Genomic DNA, 23,768 nt, shown 5'->3' on the forward strand with positions numbered 1-23,768 from the left:
CCTGCCATCTACTCCTCTTGGGTGTGCTTCTTTTTGTTCTAGAGCTTTCAGGTGTGCTGTTAAGTTGCTAATATGAATGAGATCTCTCCATTTTTTTTACGTAGGCACTTAGTGATATGAACTTTCTTCTTTGCACCGCTCCCATTGCTTCCCATAAATTTGGGTATGCTATGTGTTAATTTTAGTTGAATTCTAGGAAGTCTTTAATTTCTTTCTATCTGCCCTGGCCTATTTTTCATTCAGTATATAGTTGTTTGGTTTCTGTTAATTTTTAAATTTTCTGTTGTTTCTGTTGTTAATATCCAGCTTTAACACATGGTGGTCTGATAGAATGTAAGGAGTTATTTCAGTTTTCTTGTATCCGTTGAGACTTGCTTTGTGTCCAAGTATGTAGGCAATTTTGAAGAATATCTCACGAAGTGCAGAGTAGAAGTTGTATTCTTTTGTTTGGGCGATGTGTTCTGTAAATATCTGTTATATCTTTTTAGTTTGTAACACTTGTTAGCTCCAGTATTTTTCTGTTTAGTTTTGTCTGGATGATCTGTCCTTTGGATGTAGCCTGCTAGAGATGAGAGATAGGATACAGCCAACAGTGAGGGGAAGGAGGTTAGGAGGGGATGGTTTGTGGGATCCACAGAAGATCTGGGGGTAGGGCATGGAGTTGTAGTTAGTATTCTGTTGCTGCACTAGGGAGGAATGAGACTGGGGAATTGTGTCTCGGGGGACACAGAGAGAATGGCCTCTAATTTTTAGATGTTCCATGTCAAAGAATGAAAGACACTTTTAAAAAGAAAAATGACATGTTCTTATACCCACTTTACCTTCCAAAATCTTCATTTCTGGTAAACAGTTTTCTTACCTTGATTTATTCTCTCCATTCCTAAGCCCGTATTAATTGTGACCTTTGACCAAAATGACAAATATCTATATTTTATTTAATATCAATAGCACAAATGCTGACTGACGTAAACTGTGTGCATGGTTCAGTTTGAGGCTTTAACCTCCCAGTGCCCATCTGAGATGGATTCATTCATTGATCACACAGGTCCTCTTGCAAGGATGCAGAAGCATAGAGCTGGACTGCTGGGATGGAGATGATGGGATGCCCATTATTTATCATGGACATACACTGACAACCAAGATCCCCTTCAAGGTAACGCTTCCCATCAAATCACAAGACATAATATTCATTTAAGTTATGTGCTCTACTAAATTGTACCTTAAATCAGAAGTTCTCAAACTAGATCTGGAAGACCTTCAGAATTTCTGCAGTGCGTAGCGGCATGAACAACTGGCTCATTTTTGTTCTAAGATTTGATCCAGAGCTCTTAATAGATCCTTATTCAACTAAAAATTTAATAACCATTACCTCATGTTGGAACATAACGATGTTGTTGCTATTTATTTTCACATGGTATAATGATAAATAAAAACAGGGCTGTTTTCTTCCTAGAGAAATTAAAGGTCATCAATCCTGCTGTCTTTACTGACAAAGGAAAATATTATGTGTCAGGAGATAATTTAGTAATCATCATTATAAAGCAGAGAGTACTAGTCCACCTGGGAAGATAGACTTCCCGGAAGACTGGCCTTATTAGATTATTTTATAATCTACAAAGCTTATTAGTTTAGCTATGCAGTTACTCCTCACTCAGAGGGTCTTAAGCTATGTAACATCGTTTTTCTCTGAGCTATGGCCAGGCTCAGAAAGAATATTATTATATGGGGTTATATGAGATAATAGTTAAAACATACTTTTTCTTCAACTCATTTTCTATTTATCATTCATAAAACACTTGCATTGTATATTAGTGAATGGCTATGTGCATAGATACACATTAAAAGATGTGTACCTTTTTTTGCTCCAAATATATTAACTGTTTCAATCTGTCTTGGGCTTCATTATATCACATACTATAACAAAAACAATGTCTTTTACTTATTCTTTCTTAATATATACTAATTTTTTTCCAGTTTAACATAGTGACAGTTGTTCCTTGTAGTACAGGAACAAGACTCAATATGAATAGTTTGATGTCTTTATATGAAATAGCCTAGTCTTTTGCTTAGTCTACAAATACATTTGGCCCTCTTAGACATGGGTTCTACATCCATGGACTCAACTAGACAACTATAGGTCCAAAAGTGGGGTAAAATTGTGTCTATAGTGAATTTGAACAGATTTTTTTTCCTTGTCATTATTTTGAAACAATGTGTTCACATTGCACTGGGGATGCTAAGTATCTAGCAATTATTTGAAGTACATGGGAAGATAGATGTGTGGAGATGATATGTAAATATTATACCATTTTTATGTAAGATCTGAGCATCATATAGATTGCAGTATCTGTAGAGGTCCTGGAATTAATTTCCCGTGAATCTAGAGAGATGCCTGTACTTTTGAAAAGCTAAAAACCACTTTTATCCAGAATGTGCTGGATGCAACAGTTAAGCCACACTTTACGGCTGAGGACCAGCCTCCTGACGATGCTGACAGACACCTGATTCTGATGAGCTGCTTGGGTTTCACAGGAAGTGGTGGAAGCCATCGATCGCAGTGCCTTCGTCACCTCTGACTTGCCAATCATCATATCCATTGAGAACCATTGCTCATTGCCTCAACAACGAAAAATGGCAGAAATTTTCAAGGTTAGCTTCATCTAAGACACTATTATCTTTTAGTTGTTATTGGTATCTACATGAGGCAGTTGTAGCCCACAATGCAGCTGGACTGTCGCCATGAAGCATGTACTGTTAGGGTTCTACAGACCTAAAAAATGGCAACACTCAGAGAGCTTTGAATTTTTTTAGGAACGGTCTCTGTTTTTGTCTGTAAGGATATAGGTATTATTTTCTGGTCTCCTGACCCTTTCCAGGAAGCCTCAGGAGGTATGGATAGACTATTTCTCCAATACTCCTGATCTTACCAGTAGGAACGCCAGATGTCACCTGGCAGTTGTACATGAAAAAAAACAAAGCTGTTTCAGGGAAAATCACATATTGTTGTGAGCCAAACTATATTATAGGGATTTAGCAAGTTAGACCATTCAGAACATGTTCTCTACTAACAGTAAGCTCCCTTGTACGAGGGAAATGTAATGCAAACAGATTAAAGAGCAGATTTCCATAAGACATCCCTCGTTTTCCAATGACAGAAGCGTTTGTAGAAATACAGTTCTTGTGGAAGGAGAGACCACTAACGTGGGAATGTGCTCCACTATAAATACCAACAAAACTTTGAATTTTCATATTGCCTTAGCCTACACGTTGGCTTTTTTGTTTGTTTTGTTGTTGGTGGTGGTGGTCTTGTTTATTTAAAAATAACTAGAAATAAAAATTGCCATGTTTTCTATCCTTATCTTAAGTGATCCCCCTGTGTCTACCCTCCACCCATGACCTCCTTAAGAGAGGCATTCTGTCTTAGGCCATGTAGGCTGCATCCACTCCCAGCACCACGCACTCCTTTTTGGCTGCATTGGGTGGGCCCCTGGGAAGTGGACCTACAATAATCCCGTCATTGGGCTAACTCACAGCCATCCTAGTCTCTTGTATATGTTCAAGTTACCAACCATTTGTCAGTTTGGGGTGTAATATTGTCATAAAGGAAGGCTCCCCAATGTTAGCGGCCATATCAAGGGTGGCCTTGGTTTAGGAAAAAGCCAATTTTTGTTGTGGTGATCAAGAGGCCAAGCTCTCTAGCGAGAGAAATGAGGGCAAAGCCAGGCATACCAGGAACCCTTCTGGAGGGCGTGGAAGTCTAGGGGTCGACCGTAGGGGGAGGCAGGGGAGCTCTCACCCTCCTTTCACCCACATCAGAGTCCCTTGACGTTGCCCATCGTCGACAGCCTAAAGCCTTCGACCATCGATGTGACTTGTCTCACATCAGTGTTTTGGGGTTGTGAACTTGTCTAAGACCCCCCATAATTAGACATCCAAATTCAAAACTCACATAGTTGGGATTGAACATAAGATGCCTTCTCTAACTAAACAGAGAAGGGGGAGATGCCAGAAGCCAGGACCCTCGCCCTTACCCTTACCCCCTACCTTTCCCCACCTGCATAATGTCCTCTGAAGCTTGGCAGCTGCAAGATCCTGCTTAGCAACTGCAGATAGACTCAAAGCAGAGTACCATGTCTTCTTAAGAATAGCAGGGAGACCATAACTCAAGCAGTGTACCATATCTTCTGAAGAACAGCAGGTAGATCATAATTCAAGGCAGTGTACCATATAGACCATGACATGTTTCAAGGCACAGGCCAAGAAGATTTTGTACTTTTCCACCACCTGGACCCTCTTACCCCCTCCCCTTGTAAAACATGCTATAAAAAAGCATTTCATGTTCAAAAAAAAAAAGAAATTAATAAATAAATAAATAAATAAATAAATAAAGAAAGAAAGTCAGTTACTATATTAAGAGACTTTTAAAAATCACAGAACACCATGTGTATTGCATATAATTCAAATTGTATGTGCATTGCATATAATTCAGATTATTGAACTGACATATAGGGACTGTTAGCTACCTTACCTACTTCTTCTGATATATATCCTGCCTTTCCTGATTTATTACCATTAGTATAAAATATAGGGGTCAAGATATTGGAATTTCCTTTCTTATACAAGGGAGAATCAAAGTAGTTCTTTTTATGAACTGAAGTCACTTGATTTTAAGGTATCTGTTGTTCAATAAATTACTGCCTGCTGTCTGAAAAAAAAAAAACCAAAAACTTACACAGTAAAAATAAAAAAAAAAAAAAAAAAAAGAGAGGCATTCTGCTTTGAGGACCTGTGTTCATAAGTCCTTGTGAAAATGCTATCTATTCTTCATCCATAGTTGGGATAAATGCTCCCTCCCTGTTGCCTTTCATCTCTTCTGTTGGTCTCAAGGTTTCTATGCTCTACGCTTTTGAATTTACTGGAAATTAAACCATGTTTTACAGAGTCGCAGCTGCTCATCAGATCTCCGCTTGCTTCCCTTTAATACATCAGACTCCAGAATGCTTTCCTAAGTCACCACAGCTGGCTCCCTCTCCAGTCTGACCTAGGTCTTCCCCTTTGCCCTCAACACATCCCTTCCTTCCAGCGGGAAACTGCCAGGAGAATAAACAATCTCTTCTTTAGTTCCTTTTCCTGGGATTTCTAAAACAATTCAGCTAGGCTGAGATATCCAGTATATTTAAGAAATATAAATGTATTTTTCAAGTAGAGGTAGAAGGCATTGATGGTGTGCTTTCCTTTATACTTTGTAGAGTGTATTTGGAGAAAAGCTGGTGGCTAAGTTCTTATTCGAGACCGATTTCTCAGATGACCCAATGCTTCCCTCACCTGACCAGCTTAGAAGGAAAGTTCTTCTTAAAAACAAGAAGCTAAAGGCCCACCAGACACCTGTCGACATCCTAAAACAAAAGGTACTCCTCTCTGGCTAAGCAGGTTAGGAATATGCCATGGGCTGGGGGACAAGGAAGTTCATGTCATTTAGACTTTCCAGATGACTTGCTTTATAGCCAGGGTTTGAAGACTGAGATCCCTTAACTAATACACTTGATTTGGGTATTTCTAATTTACAGACTAATTGATTCTCTTCTCCACTAACCTAAAGTTTAATTTGGTAAATTGTACCCATGTGGACTGTACCTCTATGTTTTTAATTTGTTCTAAGCAGAATAATGCATGACTCTTATCTCTGGAGCCAGCCATCAGGGTTGCTAGTCTCATAATAGGTGACATAGTCCTCTTTAGGAAGACCACTTGGGGCCTGGGGTCCAACAGCAACAGCCCTGAGACCTCAGTGTATCATGAACACATGGCAACAAAGGGCTTTTTCTCTTCCATCATGCAAGAGCTCTGTGCTCAAGCTCCAGCCTATACAGACGGGTTCAGGATCTTCCAGGAAGTAGCTTCAAAGTCTTTTTTCTTAAGCATCAAGGCTTTTGAAAACCTATATATCTCTCATATTTTTTGTCTGTTTTTAAAACGATGATGCCTTGTTATAATGACCCAGGCTGGCCCAGAACTCCAATCCTCTTACCAAAGGTGTGAGCTACCATGTCCAGCCTCTCATAAATTTTATATTGGTTTATCTTTTTTTTTTTGAGACAAGTCTTTCTGGATACCCTGGCTGATCTTCAACTGATAGCAGTCCTCCTGCCTCAGCCGCTTGAGTGTTGTACTCCAAGCCTCGCTCTACATTTCTAAGTACATTAAAAATCTTATCACAAGTTGAAACATTGACAGGATATAATACCTATTATATCATTTATTTATATCTATCTATATACCTACAAATATTATATCCAAAATAGACTCCACTGCTGAAGCAATCAGCCTTATTTCTAGACTTAATTTCTGTCTCAAAAAGTCTGATTTTTTTTCATTCATATAAGCATTGTATTCTCACCCCTATGAAGACCATCTTGATTTTGAATTTTTACTTCAATATAGACAGAAAGCAGGAAAAAGGTGAGAAAAAAAGGAGGAAGTGACTGTGTCCTTGAAGGTACACAAGTACCTTCTAGGTAGATACAATGGTGTTTCCATGTCTCCTTTACTTCCTCGGGACTTTCTTTCAGCCTCTGCACATTCTTAGGTGTCCCTTTCACTTGGCCTCAAGCATCATGTAGAAATGATTAGTGGGTGAGAGTTACTTCTCTCTGTATAGACAGAATAAACACGGTGAAGAAGGTGGAGGGAGGGAGGGCGGGTGAGAAGTCAGCTGTCCTCTTGTTTTCAGGCAAGCCTGATTGTTTAAATGACACATACACAGAGATGCTAAAGGTCCAGAAGTGGATTGCTTTAAAAAGTACCCAAGGGGACAATGAAGAGATGGCTCAGCAGTTAAGAGCACTGGCTGCTCTTCCAGAGAACTCAGATTCCATTACTAGCTGCTACACAGCAGCTCACAACCGGCTGTGACTCTAGTCCCAGGGACTCTGACACCCTGTTCTGGCCTCTGAGGGCACTGCACATACATAATACACAGAGAACTATTCAGGCAAAACCTTAACATAGAAAAATTGTTTTAAATTAAATTAAGAAGTGCCTGAACCTACATATCCCTGGAGTCTCTGGACTCAGGAATGCACCTTCTGCAACTGAAAATCACATAGAACCTCAATCCGAGAGTTGCACAATCAATCGCCTTTGGAAGGCAGGCAGGAAAGATTAGTGTAAGGAGCCAGCTGGAGCTAGGACAGATGGAAGTGGTGCGGACAGAGGGTGTATGCCTCCAGAACTGAGCAGATCTAATTAGATCATTTTAAAAGAATTTGAAATATCATCTCCATTGAGCATCCATGGTGTGTGCCTGTAATTGTAGCTACTAAGGAAGCTGGGAGGGATGATTACTTCAGCCCAAGAACAGGGGCTTAGCCTGGGAAACACAGTGAGAGCCCAATCTCCTTGTTCTTTGACTATTTGTGTTTATTGTCTTGCTTGTTCCTTGACTATCGCATGTAATGCTGTATGTTCATGTTCTATATGGGTGTATGTGTGTTCATATATGTGACTACGTATGTGTACAGGTGTGCATGTGTCTCTGAGTGAATGTGGATATGTATGTGTGTGTACATGTTCCTGTGTGCATGTGTGTGCATTATGTGAATATATGCTTGTGTATGTGTGTATGTACAGGTGTCTGTGTACATGTGTGTGATTATGTGCACATGCTTGAGTGTGCATCGCGTATGTGCCTTCATATGTGTATGTGTGTGTGTGTGTGAATATACATTGTGTGAGTAAGTCATGTGCCTGTGTATGCATGTGAGTGTGTAGGAGTGAGTGTGTACATTGTATGAAAGTGTGCCTGTGTACATGTGTGTGTGTGTGTGTGTGTATGAGTGAGTGTATGTATATGTGAGTGTGTGTGCGTGTGTGTGTGACTTCAGGGCCTCAGCACATCACTGTGTAGCACTGTTGCCAGTAGGCCTTCTGCACTGTCCCCTGTCTGCAAAGTGTGACACTCCTTCACTCTCCACAGTGTTCTGCTGGGTGCTTTACCTCTTGACTCCTGCTCCTTGACCTTAGCTTGAGTGCTCATTTCTCTACAGTGATACACAGTCTTGCTTTTGGGGTTCACTTGTACCTGGAACAGGGTTTGGGGGGGTTGTCATTTTTAATTTAAAAAATTCACACTTTCCCCTCCCCAACTCCTCCCAGATCCTCTACCCATTCAATTTCACATTTTTTTTTACTCTTAAAAAAAAAAAAGACTGATACCAACCACACACACACACACACACAAACAAACAATTGTCAACTACTTCTAAGCATGTAGACTGCCCTGAAGTTGTTGATAAATCCAGTACCACTCTATTGAAAAGAAAATGATTTCCCCTCTCCCAGCAGGTATCCGTTACAAATAGCTTCTTGGTTAAGGGTGAGACTTGGTGCCTGCTTCCCCTTCTCTGTGCTGGGATTTTGTCTGGCTTAAACTTGTATGGGTCTTGTGTGTACTGTTAGTCTCTGGGATGAAAGAGATTTAACATTAATTTAGAGAAGGGGGAAAGAAAGTGAGCTTCGTGTAGACCAGAGGACCTCTTGAGGGAGTCTGTTCTCTCCTTCATCATGTAGGCTCCTCGGGTTAAACTCAAGTGCCAGGCTTTGAAGCAAGAACCCCTACCTGATGGGCCATCTCACCTGCTCTACAGGAGACTTTTGAGTGTTCTACTGGACACTAATCTTACAATATTTTCTAATGAAAGGAAGGAGGGAAGGGGGAAGGACAGAGGGGAGGGAGAGATTAAAGAGGAAAGGAAGGCAAGAATGGAGGGAGAGAAGAAAGGAGGGAGGGAGGAAGAAAGGGAAGAGGAAAGGAAGAAAAGAAGGAATAGAAGGAGAAAGGTCCTAGATGCAGTCAGAAACCCTGCACTGGAGACAAGACCCCTTATCCTGTTTAAGGAGGTTGCATGGAGCTGTGTTCTGGGCTGTTGTTCCCAGGCTGGCCTTGAATCTTGTGGCTGAGTCTTCAGTTTTCCATGCTAGCCCATTAACACCCGCAAAGCTCCCTCAACTTCTGAGCCTAGCCAGTGAGCACTGAACATTCTAAGTGGACAGCACTGTAGAATATTGTACCTGGGTGTGGACATAGCCCTGGCTGCATCTCCTCTATGTGTACATTCTTATTACAAAAATAATATAACCACATTTTTAAAAGTTAGAGAATACAGGCTGGTTAATGATTCAGCATGTAAAAAGTACATGCCATCAAGCTTGACAGCCCGAGTTCAGTTCCCAGGACCCATACAGTGGAAGGAGAAAACCAACTCCCAGAGTTACCCTTTGAATTATGCACATAGTGTGGCATACACACATATACAGAGAGACTCACACAGACACACACAAATGCACAATAATTAATTAATTAATTAAATTTCTAATTTTTACTAAATGTTTTAAAATTAAAATTTGGGGCTGGGCATGGTGGTGCACACCTTTAATCCCAGCGCTTGGGTGGCAGAGGCAGGTGGATCTCTGAGTTCCAGGAAAGCCAGGACTATACAGAGAAACCCTGTCTCAAAAACCAAGCAAAAATTCATAACATGGGTGATGTCCACAGCTACAAGTCATGGAGTCTATCTTCGTTAGGTTTCTATCACTGTGGTAAAACACTATGACCAAAGTAGTTTTTGGAGAGCAGGGTTTAGTCAAACTTACAACATTCAGGTCTCAGCCCATCCGTCTTCAAAGGAAGGCAGAGCAGGAACCTAGAGGCAAGAGCTAATGCAGAGGCCATGGAGGGGTCCTGCTTACTGGTTTGCTCCTCATGGCTTGCTCAACCTGATTTTTTATAACACCCAGGACCACCAACCATAGGATGGTACCATCCATAGTGAACTAGGCCCTTCTACATCAATCCTTGATCAAGAACATTGCCTTGCTCACAGGCTCACAGGCCAATTTATTGGGGACATTTTCTCAACTGAAGTTCCCTCTTCTCTAATGACTTCATGTCAAGTTGGTATAAAGCTATCCAGCAGAGTCCAAGAATGTAAATGAAAACAAATTTATGCAAATTGCGTCTTTACTTTCTTTTAATTATTATCTGTGTCTGTGTGCGAGAGAGAGAGAGAGAGAGAGAGAGAGAGAGAGAGAGAGAGAGAGAGAGAGATCAAATAACAACCTTCAGGAGTTAGTTTTCTCCTTTATTCTTCAGTTCTAAGATTCCAGTTCAGGTTGACATGTTTGTGTGACAAGTGTTTTTATCTGCTGAGCCATCTTGTAAGATCATATCTTTATTCTCATTAACCTCCAACTGGAATTTAGCAATTTCTCTGACTATAAATACAGAAGGAAGTAGCTTAGGCAATACCTATGTATGTCTTTTTTACCAGGAGAAATGACAGCTTTCTTATAGTCTCACAGATGTTGGTACTATCTCCGAGAATTATGTATATTCATCCTATTTTCAAAACTATCACTTGACTCACTATCATATGTTTTTGACACATGTGTTTCCTCAAATTTTGTTTTAATGATTTATTTTTATTATCTGTAAGGGGGTGCATGTGCAACATGATTGTAGGCAAAGTTACCTGAAAAGGCCAGAAGCATCAAATCCCCCTTGGAGCTAAACTTACTTTTCAAAAAAATAGTTTAATATTTACTTATATTCTGTATGTGAGTGTTTCTCTTGCATGTCCGTCTATGCCTGGGGCATCAGAGCCCCTGGAACTAGAGTTATGAGTAGCTGTGATCCATCACGTGGATGCTAGGAATCAAAACCAGATCTTTTGCAAAAGCAAGTGCTTTTGACTGCTGAGCCATCTGTCCAGACCCAGGTTCCCTAAAATCTCTAAGCCTGTTTTGTTATTTTGATTTATAGTTCTGATAACATCTCTCTAAACTAGCAACTGTTCTTCTGGTCTGCTTGTCCACGGGGATTCTAGCATTGTTCTCAAGGTTAGAGGACTTTCAATATTATTTTAAGACAGAAAAAAAAAATAAGTTTCTTAGCAGAGACTTCCTGCTCTAAAGCTGATGAGCTGTTTCACTCTGTCCCTTGGGACCAATGCTAGTTTTCCAAGCATCAAAATTTTCTCTTTCAGGACTTTCCCAAGAGCCTAGGGATCCAGATATTACACACAGGTTCCTTGTGATTATTTCTGAAAGTTCTCAAGTTCTTCCTTTAAAGGTGCTGACAGACATTCAAAAAAAAAACTGTATCCAGAGTTTTCAGAGTTAAAAAAACTGGGCTACAGCAGCCACAATAAACTACGCTCAACCGCTGGCCCCTATGTGCCAATTAGAAACACCTGTAATGATGGAAAGCAATGAGAAGAGATCCACTCAGTGTTCCCCACCCCTTGGAAGAAGACCAAATGGAGGAACTCCATGACATCACCTCCATCTTCAGGGCACCAGCAGAACATTAGCTTTAAGTGGAAGGCAAGAGGTGTGCACAGGTCTCTTGCCCTGAACCTGTCAGGTGGTCCAAAGAAGTCTTTATCCCTGAAGGAATGAGATTCTTAGGCAAGTACTGCCTAATCAGGGAACAGCCTCTCCGTTGTGAATAACTACCCTCATTTGGGGTGCGGTGGGAGTCTGTTCAATGAGGTACTGTTGTCCTGGAAATCTAAGGTGACTTAAAAGGAAAGGCTAGGAACAATGACTTATCTCTGTTCCTTCAGACTTGACAGGTTAGGATAGGCGACAGGTTAGACAGACTCTGCTTGAGAAATTGTCATACCTGTATGCCAAGGAACACAGAGTAACTCCAAGTAAAGTGGGGAAAATCCAAGAAGTCAGTCATAAAATGAAATCCAAGATGCTACACTGACTGGCTCTAGCTATCTGTGGGCCCCAATGAGTAGCCAAAGCCGCTAGCAAGTGCCGGTCTTACACTAAATTCAGATGCTTTCTTCTTTGTCAAATGAACCTGGAAGGGGCAATTCACCTTTATAGCTGTGGTCAGCAGGAGGTGAGAGTTTTGAAGGTTTGGGTGGAAGCTCAGTAGGTTGCATGTGCAGTCTTTAATTATTGCTGTCTCACAGGCTCATCAGTTAGCATCCATGCAAGCTCAGGCTTTCACTGGTGGGAATGCCAATCCGCCACCTGCCAGTAACGAGGAAGAGGAGGATGAAGAGGACGAATATGATTATGATTACGAATCCCTTTCCGATGGTAAGAGACACAGAGCCTACTGCTGTGAACGAGGGAGTGTTCAAGCAAATCTGGAACTCCATTGATAAGCAATAGAGATGATTTTAACAATGTCTAGGAGTTTGAGAATCCAGACGCTTAGTGAGGGCAGAGGAAGAACAGGGTTCTGGTAAGTATCACAGCCACACTCTAGGAAGAGAAGGGTGGCACACGAAGCAAGGGGAGGTGGGTGGGATGGAGGTGTCATTCCAGAAATGAGTTTGTAAAGAAAGATGTGGAATAAAAACAGAAAAACACACCTTCAGCCTTTGAGCTTCAGACTGTATCTAAATCCTCTCTCTTTGTCTCTGTCTGTCTCTGTCTCTCTGTCTTTTTCTGTGTCTGTCTCTGTCTCTCTCTGTGTCTGTCTTTGCCTCTCTCTGTCTCTCCTATGCCACCTGCAGGGGACAGTGTCACTTACTGTCATTCTGTCACTCTGGGGGTCTGGCACCAAAAAGAGGAGGCTCATTCTCCTTCCTTCCTGTTCTCAGATTACTAACCCAACAAGACATTTCCTTCCAGCTCTGCCAAAGAGAAAAACATGAATGATGGGTAAAGGTTACTAGTAAAGGATTCTTCTCAAGTCAGAAATTGGGTCTGTGTGCTCCCCTTGCATGTAATTAGTGTCGTTAGCCGGAGATTACACAATGTTTTCTCCTGCAACATTGCTGATAGTTGGCTTTTACTTTGGTGGCCTCTAAAAGCCATCAGTGTCCCCATGAGAAAACACCAAGGTTTCTAATTGGATAAACATTTTAAAAAATGAAACAGAGTCTCTTTGTTTAGTCCTGGCTGGCCTGGAACTCTTGGTCTTCCTGATTCCATCTCCTATATAGCATTATATAGTGGGCTGAGGGTTTGGCTCAGTGGTAGAGCATTTGCCCTCTATTAACAAAGGCCCTGTGATCCTTGGCACACACACGATGCTTGTGTAGCTGTTCCCACACTAGTAAACATTTCCCACTGATGTAAAGACCACTAAGCCACCTCCACATAGTAGCTTCTCATACTCAGGGTTGTTTCCAGTCATGTTTCAGCTCAGAGCCCTCATTACTGGTAACGGTCTAGCTTCATTCTGACCTAATGCGTAATGCTGAGCAATGACGACTTAATATTTAGCCTTCACAATAGTTGATTGTCTAGTGCCATCAGTTAAAGGCCCAGTTATTTGATTGGAAATGCTGTGAGGTAATAATTTGAATGGAGTCATGACACGTTATTAGTATCCTAATCCCATAATATCAGGAGAATGTGGAAAGTTTTATATTGACGTGTCCACTCCCATGGAAATGCCCCCATAGCTAAACAAATCAACTCAGAGAATAAATGAAAAGTTACACTGATGGAATCAGTCAATCCAGATGTTACTCGCTCCTGTAAGAAGTCGGTCCACCAGAATATAAATTCTTTCTCCATCATAAATTACCCTGGGGCTTTTTTGTACTGTTGAGAGCAGGAAAGGGAGCTTTTTAAATTATCATTTCTGTATTTTTTTATTTGGCAAATAGTGAAATGAACACAGGAGAGAAAGAGCGTTCTGATTTAGTTTTGTGTAGGGAAGTAAAATTTAACTCTACTCTCCAATGAATTTATAAATTAGTCGTATGTATTGTTCAAGGTTTGGGTGGAGTATTTGTTGAAAGCAAAAGCCTACCAAGATCTACTCCCATGGTGCATGAGGCTTTGGACAATGACGTGTCACCACTATGAACCAGAAGTTTCTCTAATATGTCATGAAAAAGTTCTGTCAAATGTTTGATGATACCTACACACACACACACACACACACACACACACACATACACACGTACGTGCACACACAGACACACCTCTGTGATCTATGACAGCTGAAGTCCACTGTCTTGGCTACTTCTCATTTCATTTGAAAGATGCTTCTGGCTAACAAACTTCCAAGTAGGCCTTGAAGTCATGGCATGCCTTGCGAAGTTTGTCCTATGACGGCTTACATAGGCAACCATTAAATGCCTTAGCAATGGTATGTTTTCAATGGTGGTTGCAATGCATCTCTTCATCTCTCTGAGTTTAATTAAAGCCGTCGCAAGAATAATAGAGTCCTGACTAGTACTGGGCAGCTTTTAGCATGATTTGAATTAGCAATGTTTGCTTTTTTGGTTTTCATGTTTTGTTTTGATACAAGGTCTCACACAGCCCAGGCTGGCCTTTCAGTGTAGTTAAATATTACCTTGAACTCCTAATATTTTTGCTTCCACCACCCAAAGATCAGGATTGGCTGCACTTCCTTTATTGCTAGTCCTTGGATCTATGACAGTCAAAATATTAGTTCTCCAAGACACCTTCTGACTCATCACCTTGTGATCTAAGCTGTTGTAACCTGTGCTTTGCTCCATGCCTTAATTTGATGTATCTGACTCCAACTTAATTCTCCTTACCTGTATTTTCTTTCTGCTTCTCTTACTCTGTAGCAGATGTCCTTACTGCTTCCCCTGTTCCTAACAGTCAGGAAGGTAAATGTCATTTGAACCCAGTATTTTAACTGCATGGATGTCTGCATTATGTCTCTGATGTTTTGGGTCTGGTTAGCATGAAGTTGTGACACTTCTGTGAATAGAAATGAAATAAAATTATTGATCTCTTGGTACACTGCATGGCCCTGATTTGCTATAAGGATATTTTGGTCTAAGCATTTGTGGTCCAAAAAGATAGTAAATCTGGAATGAGATATTAGCTCTCTTGCTTTTCACTTTAAAAGAATACAATCATGACACACTTTTCAGACTTTTACACTTGTCCTGAATAGAGATGTCAAACATGGCAAAAAAAAATTAGGATTATCTATAATACTTAGAAATATTTACATTAAGATTATAACTTAAAAACAAGAGTCATGAAAACTTTACTTTCCAATTAATTTAAATTGGAAAAACTTTGCATTGTGGATAACAATAAGCCTTCTCCCATGAATATTGGCTTTGATGTTTCTGGAGTCAAAAGAAGCAAATAACCTCATTTCAAAAGAAGGCTGGTTAACTCACGAATGCACCACATAGAAGTGCTTGAACCATTAGATCCTTCCCAGACCTGTGTGCCATCAGCCTCTTGACACAGGATACGTCTATCAGTGCAAGACGGACTTTTTCATTTAGAGTATATCTGTATGGTACCAAAACCACTGCTAAATGAGTCCATGAAGTTAAATATATAACCCAAGTTTTAAAATTGTGCTTCAAGCCATCATTTTGGTAACGTGTAGCCAGTGTCTCGGTCTTGTGGATACACACAAGTAGCTGGATATCCTCATACAAAGCCCTGAAGGGAAGCATTTGGTTCTTTCTCGCTGACACCTGGTAACTCATTTTCAGACAATATTCTGGAAGACAGAGCTGAGAACAAATCATGTGCTGACAAGCTTCAGTTTGAGTACAATGAAGAAGTCCCCAAGAGAATAAAGAAAGCAGACAACTCCTCTGGCAATAAGGGAAAGGTAGGACATCGCTTTTCTTTCTTTTAAAGATTTTATTTATTCAATGTTTCTGAGTATACCACTGCTGCCCTCAGACACACCAGAAGAGGGCATCAGATCCTATTACAGATGGTTGTGAGCCACTGTCTGGTTTCTGGGAATTGAACTCAGGACCTCTGGAAGAGCAGTCAGTGCTCTTAACCACTGAGCCACTGTGATCTCATTGTATTGTCAGAGGATCAAGGACAAGCTTTCATGGAAGATGCTCTTTAAGAGTGAAGATTTACCCAAATGTACAGAAACAGGGCATTCCAGCCAAGAGGACAACATAAAAGTCATTCACACCAAGAAGATGAAAGGAAGCCAGATTATGAAGTGTTAGTAAGAACACAGAGACCTGAAAGACACATGAGATACCCAAACCTCGCCCCCAGGTGGCTCACAGCCTATAGACACTGCGAAAATCTGTTCAGTGTCAAATTTTTGAAGCAAAGCATATGGATCATTAATCCTCTATTAATTCAACAAATATGTATAGACTACTCCATGTGAAAGATAACGCATTCTGTCCTAAGAAACATGAAGGATGAATTAGACACAGTCTTTTTTCCTTTTTTGAGATATGAGTGTGAAGAAATACTTAGTAAGGAGAAGCATGCTAGCAATGTAGGAGAGGTATAGAGAAAGTGCTTTGGGGATTCAGAGTGAGAGGACGCCACCTTCTGGTAAAATGGTGTCATTTTCCTTGAAAGGTGTATGACATGGAACTGGGAGAGGAGTTTTACCTTCCTCAGAACAAAAAAGAAAGCAGGCAGATTGCACCAGAGCTCTCTGACCTCGTCATCTACTGCCAGGCAGTAAAATTTCCAGGTAAGAGTAGTCAATATCATCTCTAATATTTAAAGTTGCCAAAGGATAAAAGTGTGCTATTTGTCTAATGGAGTATTTCGAATACTCCAAAATAACCTAATTGTGTGACTGAAACAAATAATATCCATGGATGATCTCTGACTTTTCATAATAATTCTCCAAGGTTAATGAATTTCCACTTGTATTTTTTTAAAAATTTTGTTTGTTTGCTTGTTTGTTTTTATTGCATGAGTGTTTTGTCTGTGTGGATATATGTGCATCATGTGTGTGTCTAGTGCCTTCAGACATCAGAAGAGTGCATTGGATCCCTTGGAACTGGAGTTATGGACAGCTGTGAGCCACCGTGTGGATGCTGGGAACTGAACTCAGGTCTTCTGCAAGAAAAGCAAGTCCTCTACACTGATGAGCCATCTTTCCAGATCCCTCTTACCCATTCTTAAATAAAACAGATTCTGAAGCACATCTAGAAATTCCCCCCCCCCAAGATTTCAGAGCATATATATAAATAGTCTTATTTGAAAACTTCGGAAATTGACTTGAGCAAAGCAAGATATTTGGTTGCTGATGTACTTAAAAAAAAGAACTGTAGCATGCAGATGCCCAGCCTCCAGCACATCCATTCAGGCATATGCCTTTCCTCTCTCAGTCATTCTCTTGCCAGCCATTGTGTTGGGAGGCAGCTGGAGCAAGCCACCATCAGAGGCTTCCAGACTCAGGTTCAACCTGCGATTTCTTCAGAACCTCCAGCAGAAGTGATGCTGTTTCTCACTGACTTATTTTCCCAAACCTTAACCAACCCCTCTAACTGGAGGACTGCAGTATTCTGAATGTCTGGTGCTGGGAGGATCTCCACATGTTCAAGGACAGCCTGGATTACATAGCCCCATTCCTGAGCTGTGGGCTTGAGGCTTTGCCCAAACCATAAGGATAGGAGTTGTGGAAGGGGAGGAAATTTTTCCACTTGGCCATTTCTGAAAACACAATAGACCTAATGTGGTGAAAAAATTATTCAGTTCATTTAGTAAATGATAGATCTATGAATCTGAAGCCTGTCTCTCTCCAAAGTCCCTCTCTGAACTGCGTTTACTCTGCCTTCCTCATCAGGATGAGTTCAACTCAACTGTTTGCCCCATGAATGGGAACCACGAGTGAAAAAAAGGATAAATAAAAACATAGAAGTCAGAAAAATTAATCTTCTCATACAAATAAACAAAACAGAAAGACCTGTTGTACCCAGGATCTCTGAGGAGGGGAAGGAGCTCAGTTTGGAGGATCCTTCTGAATGTCGATTAAAAAGGCACATAAAGTTGCCCTGGACAGAGGAGTCAGGATGCCAAACCTCTTCTCGAGGTGTACTGAGCTCCAGCCCTGGCAAGCAACACTTCTCACACTGCTCCTGGCAAAGAGGACAGAGATATTCAGCAACTATCTTATATAATACTGGAGATTTAGGTTTTAAAATAATAGTGGCCGTCTTACACGCCATATGAAAAAAAATCATAAAATTTTCTTAATTTTAAGTTTTCTTCCAGAAACTATAAAACTTTTGGCAGCTGCTACTGCTCTTCTGCTAGTAAATCCTATTGAAGAGGATATGAATGAATATGCAGCAAGTATTTCAAAAACATACAGGAAGGTAGCACTTAGATTTAGTGGTTAGAGACGGCTCGGCAGCTAAGAGCAAGCACTTGCTGCTCTTTCACGGGATCCAGGTTTGGTTCCCAGAACCCACATTAGATAGCTCACAACCACTTCTAGCTTCAGGTCTAGGAGATCCAATGCCCTCTGTTAGTGTCTCTGAGCACCAGGTATTCATATATTGCACGTATACACAAGTAGGCAAACATACATATGTGTACATTTTTAAGCTTTTTAGTTTCACAGGGCATGATTTATGCCACACAAGTAAGTTCACCATGGTCATATTTAACTAATACCTAGTGATGCTTATTTCATTATATAGAAGAAAGTTAGCCTGTCGGCATCAGATCAAGTGTGGGGGCCATATTGGTCAAGAATAACACAAGCCTAGAATCCCAGCACTCAGGTGGCAGAGCCAAGAGATTTGCCACTAGATTGAAGCCAATAGGGTCTAATATAATGAAGTCCAAGCCAGCCTGAACTATCGAGTAAGACCCTGTCTCAAAAAAAAAATCATTATTGCTTCACCTTTCATTCCTTATAAATACAGGTAACACTATAAAAACAAAAGACATTCAACTGGCTTTGCCTTTTCTCAAGGATTGAATAAACCAGAAGCACAAGTTCCCAGAGATATTTCAGTTCAGTGGGAAAGATAAAGTTATACCAGATAGAGACTTGTGATAGGGTTGAAGGCCACTTGGCCCAACCCCTGACTTGAAGTGCAGGATACATATGTAGTTGTTCTGTTTTCTGTTTGTTTTGTTTTTGAGTCTCTTGATTAGTTGTATAGTTTTGGATGTCCTTCAACTACGTAGACCAGGCAGGCCACAAATGCACAGAGAACCACCTGTCTCTAACATGTGCACCACCTCACATACCTGGCTATTATTTCTAGTATATTGTTTTAAAACATTTACAAAATATATCTTTTTAAAACAGATTTTATCTATCTATCTATCTATCTATCTATCTATCTATCTATCTATCATCTATGTATGTATCTATCTATCTATCTTACCTTGGCTGTCTTGGAACAACTCTTGAGTGCTCAGATTAAAGTGTGTGTGTGTTTGTGTGTGTGTGTGTGTGTGTGTGTGTGTGCATGTGTGTGAATGATACATGTTCTAGGAGATGAGAGCTACAAGCTATTGTGAGCCATCTGATATGGGCATTGGGAACTGAACTCAGGTCCCCCACAGGAACAGTAAGCTCCCTTGATCACAAGCCATCCCTCTGACCCAACACAGCACATACTCTTTACGTGCTGTTTCTTAGCAATTGAAGTTTCTCTACTCTGTGTATAATTTAATGTTCTTTCTCAGAATAACTGAAAGTATTTCTTTGGAGTCACTGTCATAATACCTTCTAAAAATTAACTGTTATTATAATTTTGGTGTACATAAAGAAAATACAAGATGTTGTTACCTTTTGGTTTTGTGTTTGTTAAATTATTAAGTTACATTATCAGTTTCAGTGAGTCTCACCTTTCAGCATTATCTAGTCTAGTCCCAGAAGCACAGGCGTACAGTCCAGCTGCTTCAGAGGCTGAGGCAGGATATAGTATGGTAAAACAAAAAAATCGCTTTAAAGTTGAACAGGGAAAATCAAAAGAATGAAAAGAGAAGGCACGAGAGTCAGAGCCCCACTTGTTCACACACTCAAGAGTCCCATAAAAACACTAAACTGGAAGCTGTAATATATACACAGGGGACCTGGCATGAACCTGTGCAAGCTCTGTGCTTGGTGCTTCAGTCTCTGTGGGTGCAGATGGCCTTGCTCTCCTGGTGCCCTCCATCCCCTCTGGCTCTTACACTCCCCCTGCCTCCTCTTTCACAGGTTTCTCTGAGCTCTGTTCCAAAGTGTCTCTGTGTGTAATGTCTGTCTGTGGATCTATATTTGTTCCCATCTTCTGCAGAAGGAAGCCTCTCTCGTGATGGCTGAATTAGACACCATAGTAGACCTTCATGAGGAGTCATTTCATCACTACTTTTTTTTTTTTTTATGAAACCAATAGTATTTGACTTGTCCTTATCCTTGAGCTATTTAGTCTCTGGTTCTTGGTCAGCTCAGCAGTGTCAGATATACTCATTTGTGATTTCAAACACATCTCTGTCCTTTCTCTGCCAATGTTCTTACAAGGGTTACCATTTTCTGAAGATCTCCCAAACTGCTGCAGCCTAATGAGTTATTCTCCAATGAAACAACTATAGACAATAGTGGTGATGGCCTCCTGAGAGCCTTTAAGTCACTCTTCTTAAACTAGAGCTGGGTCTGTGTGGTTGGTGTGCATTCATTCTCTCATTCAACAAATATGTACTAAATTCCTGCTACGCACTGGGCACTGTGCCTGGCATAAAGGATCCAGGGACTGAATGGACCAGGAGTGAGAAAGAAAAGTCACAAAAACATCATCATCACTATGTATTTTCCATTGACTCCTCACACTGATCCTAAGAGTAAGCTCCTTTAATCACAACTACTTTTTAGATAAGAAAAAAGCAGAAGGTTTGGTCAAAGATCATGTCAGAAGAAGTTTTTAAAATTATTTCTTTAATTTTTTGAGATTATAATTATATCATTTTCTTCTTCCCATTTTTCCCTCCAAACCCTCCCATATATACTCCTTATTTCTCTTTCAAACTCATGGCCTGTTTTTTTTTTCCATTAATTTTTTTATATATTTTTCATATATATGTATAAAACAATTTTTATTAATTGTTAATATATTTTTCACGTATATATAACAATTTTCACTAATTGTTTTTTGAAGATTTATTTATTTCATGTGTATGAGTACACTGTAGCTGTCTTCAGACACACAGCAGAGGGTATTGGATCCCATTACAGATGGTTGTAAGCCTCCATGTGGTTGCTGGGAATTGAACTCTGGACCTCTGGAAGAGCAGTCAGTGCTCTTAACCACAGAGCCATCTCTCCAGCCCTCATTAATCGTTTATATGGATTCCTTAATGCATAGTACAGCCTGCTGAGTCTTTATGTTGTTACTTGCATACAATATACACTGCATATGAGAGATGCCCATTTGGTATTAGACAACCAATCGGTGTGCTCTTCCCTGAGGATGACTATTTCTCCCCCTCTCTCAGCATTTCTTACTTTACCATTACAGAAAACCAAAGCCAATCAGAATGCAGAGTTGTGGAGCCCAGTCCCAAAGGATACATCTACAAAACAACTCCTGCACCTAAGGCTCAGAGAACATTGGGGAGGAGCGGCAGAAAGACTGTAACAGCCAGAGGATCAGGGAGTTTGCTGTGAGACTGTTTTCTAGAAATGTCAGGAGCTACACCCATAAACACTAGCTGAACAACAACAATAGTGGACATGCTAATGTGGATGGTGAAAGTCCACGAGGCTTCAACAAAGAATGCCAGAAGACTTATAATATGGATAATACCTTACCCAGGCTCAAAATGATTTTTTTTCATCTCCCCAAGTTAGCCTCTAGGAAATAAATATTAACTGCAGCATATTCTATATGTGCAATTTTAAAACTCAGGCACACAGTTCACTAGAAGTATATGTGTGTGTGTGTGTGTGTGTGTGTGTGTGTGTGTGTGTGTTGTTCTGTAATTTGGAGATTATTCTTTAATAGCTATGCAATGTTTGTTGCATTTGTCTAGAGATTAAATCAACTTGGCTATAATTGCCTACAATACTATTATCAACCATGTTAAAGTGTAATGGGTCTTCTGTGCTGTGTAACAAGGAAATGGTAGGACTTCACTATAAACATTAATGAGGTTGGAAAATGTTGAGCTCTCTTGCCTGTAGCTTTTGGCTTATTTATTTTCATTTTATGAGAACAGGCCTGTCAACTCTAAATTCATCTGGCTCTAGCAGAGGGAAAGAAAGGAAAAGCAGGAAGTCCATTTTTGGCAACAATCCTGGCAGAATGAGCCCAGGGGAGACAGCGTCATTTAACAGAACATCTGGAAAAAGTAACGTTACCTTCTCTCAATATCTTTGCTTGATCCTGCATGCTAGATGACTCAGATATTTTGCTGTCTAGCCACTTCCTCTGAATTTTGAAATCCACCTTTACTTTCATAGATGTTTATACTATCCAAGTACAGCATAAATATTTTTCAATTGTTAATTTATTCTTTGAACTCACTGCAAATAGCATTTTTACTGATGATGTTCTCACATTGTTTGCCTCAAAAGCAAAATTGGAAGCACCTTCAACTGTTCTAGTGGTTTCTGGAACAGCATCCTGAATCTACAGGATACATCATTTTACTTATAATTACTTCTCATTGTAAAAGTAATAAATTCTCCCAGTTAAAAGTCCAGCTGATGCACAAGATGAATACAATTCCTTTCCATTCTCAGTGTCGTGTTGTTGTTTCTCAGAGTGGACCACTGGAGAATTCACTGTAATGTGTTCAAGGAAAAGAAATTACTTTAAAGAAAATCCAAATGGGATGTAATCAAACACAGGAACTCTCAGTTGTCACACACCAGACTATGCATTTGTCTGCCTTCCTGCCTTATCCTCCTGCATGCCTGTGTTACATTCCTTTGTATGGATATCTAACCACTTGGTCACTGATAGAATATATGGGGTTTTGTTTCTCGTTGTGGGTTGTATACAGACTTTGTATTTGTAAAGACTACCCACAGGACAATGAAGTCTTGAGGCAAAAGGACTTATAGACGTCTAACTTAAATTGGGGTTACTATCCTCACATTATTACTTAGTTTAGTACTGGTGGTTGAATCCAAAACCTTGTGCCTGGTGGGCATGTACCCTTCCACTGAGCCACACCCCAGCTTGCTACCGTCAATTTAAAAGCCACCATGTTTAAAGGTAGCAAACTAACTCACAAGTCACATTCAGGATATACTTGGCTCTGTTTCCTTGTTGCAACTGTGTATCTGATGTGCAGCTGAGAGTGATCTCTTAATATGTTGTAAGGTTTGACATTAATCAGAGGCTGATCTTTTGCCGGGTTTAGGTTCCTGTGAAGGAATTCGACAAACCTGGGAGGAATCTTCTCCACTCAGCCCAAGCACATCCCTCAGCGCTATCATTAGAACTCCTAAATGCTATCATATCTCGTCACTGAATGAAAATGCCGCCAAACGTCTATGTCGCAGGTATTCTCAGAAACTGATCCAGCACACGGCTTGTCAGCTGCTGAGGACCTACCCGGCAGCGACCAGAATCGACTCCTCCAATCCCAACCCCCTCATGTTCTGGCTCCATGGGATACAGCTTGTAGCTCTAAACTACCAGACGGATGGTAAGGAGCCTGCGTCCTCACCTCTTTCTGTATCTTACCAAGTGCAGTAAATGCAGTTCCGTCAATACTTGTTTTCTTAGGAAAGAGAGGGGTTGGAGGACAGTCCAGACAGGGACATGAGTATGTGGGGGGGTAGGGGGTGAGAACATAGGACAGAAAAGAAAGAAGCTTGTAGGAATTGTTCTCCTGGTGTTTTGGAGTGATAGAAAAGAAAGATGGATAATGCCTCCCTTAAGGGCACTTGTTAAACATAAACTGCTCTTGAGTGAAGTTTATCCAGCTGAATTTTAAAGCTCTATGGAGCCAGGAATTTCTAAGCTTCACTTATTAACTGCTTCTTCTTGCAAGTCAGAAAGTAGCAGCCAGTGACTAGGGTGTCACTGTGCCTCCCTTGAATTCCAGCGGTC

The 23,768-nt window shown here is 40.6% G+C and overlaps 1 protein-coding gene across 1 annotated transcript in view; it reads left to right on the top strand.

The window, feature by feature from the left end:
• The window catches only part of Plce1 (phospholipase C epsilon 1), a 248,841-nt gene that overhangs the window by 202,777 nt on the left and 22,296 nt on the right, over positions 1-23,768 (top strand). The window contains exons 16-23 of the mRNA XM_028773472.1: positions 1,046-1,153; positions 2,533-2,649; positions 5,250-5,408; positions 11,988-12,117; positions 15,477-15,598; positions 16,330-16,447; positions 21,922-22,053; positions 23,074-23,361. Coding sequence (XP_028629305.1) covers positions 1,046-1,153; positions 2,533-2,649; positions 5,250-5,408; positions 11,988-12,117; positions 15,477-15,598; positions 16,330-16,447; positions 21,922-22,053; positions 23,074-23,361 — 1,174 coding nt within the window. The remainder of the gene's footprint in view (positions 1-1,045; positions 1,154-2,532; positions 2,650-5,249; positions 5,409-11,987; positions 12,118-15,476; positions 15,599-16,329; positions 16,448-21,921; positions 22,054-23,073; positions 23,362-23,768) is intronic.

The sequence above is a fragment of the Grammomys surdaster genome, unplaced genomic scaffold (assembly GCF_004785775.1).
Source record: "Grammomys surdaster isolate TR1022 unplaced genomic scaffold, NIH_TR_1.0 229, whole genome shotgun sequence".
Lineage (NCBI taxonomy): Eukaryota > Metazoa > Chordata > Mammalia > Rodentia > Muridae > Grammomys > Grammomys surdaster.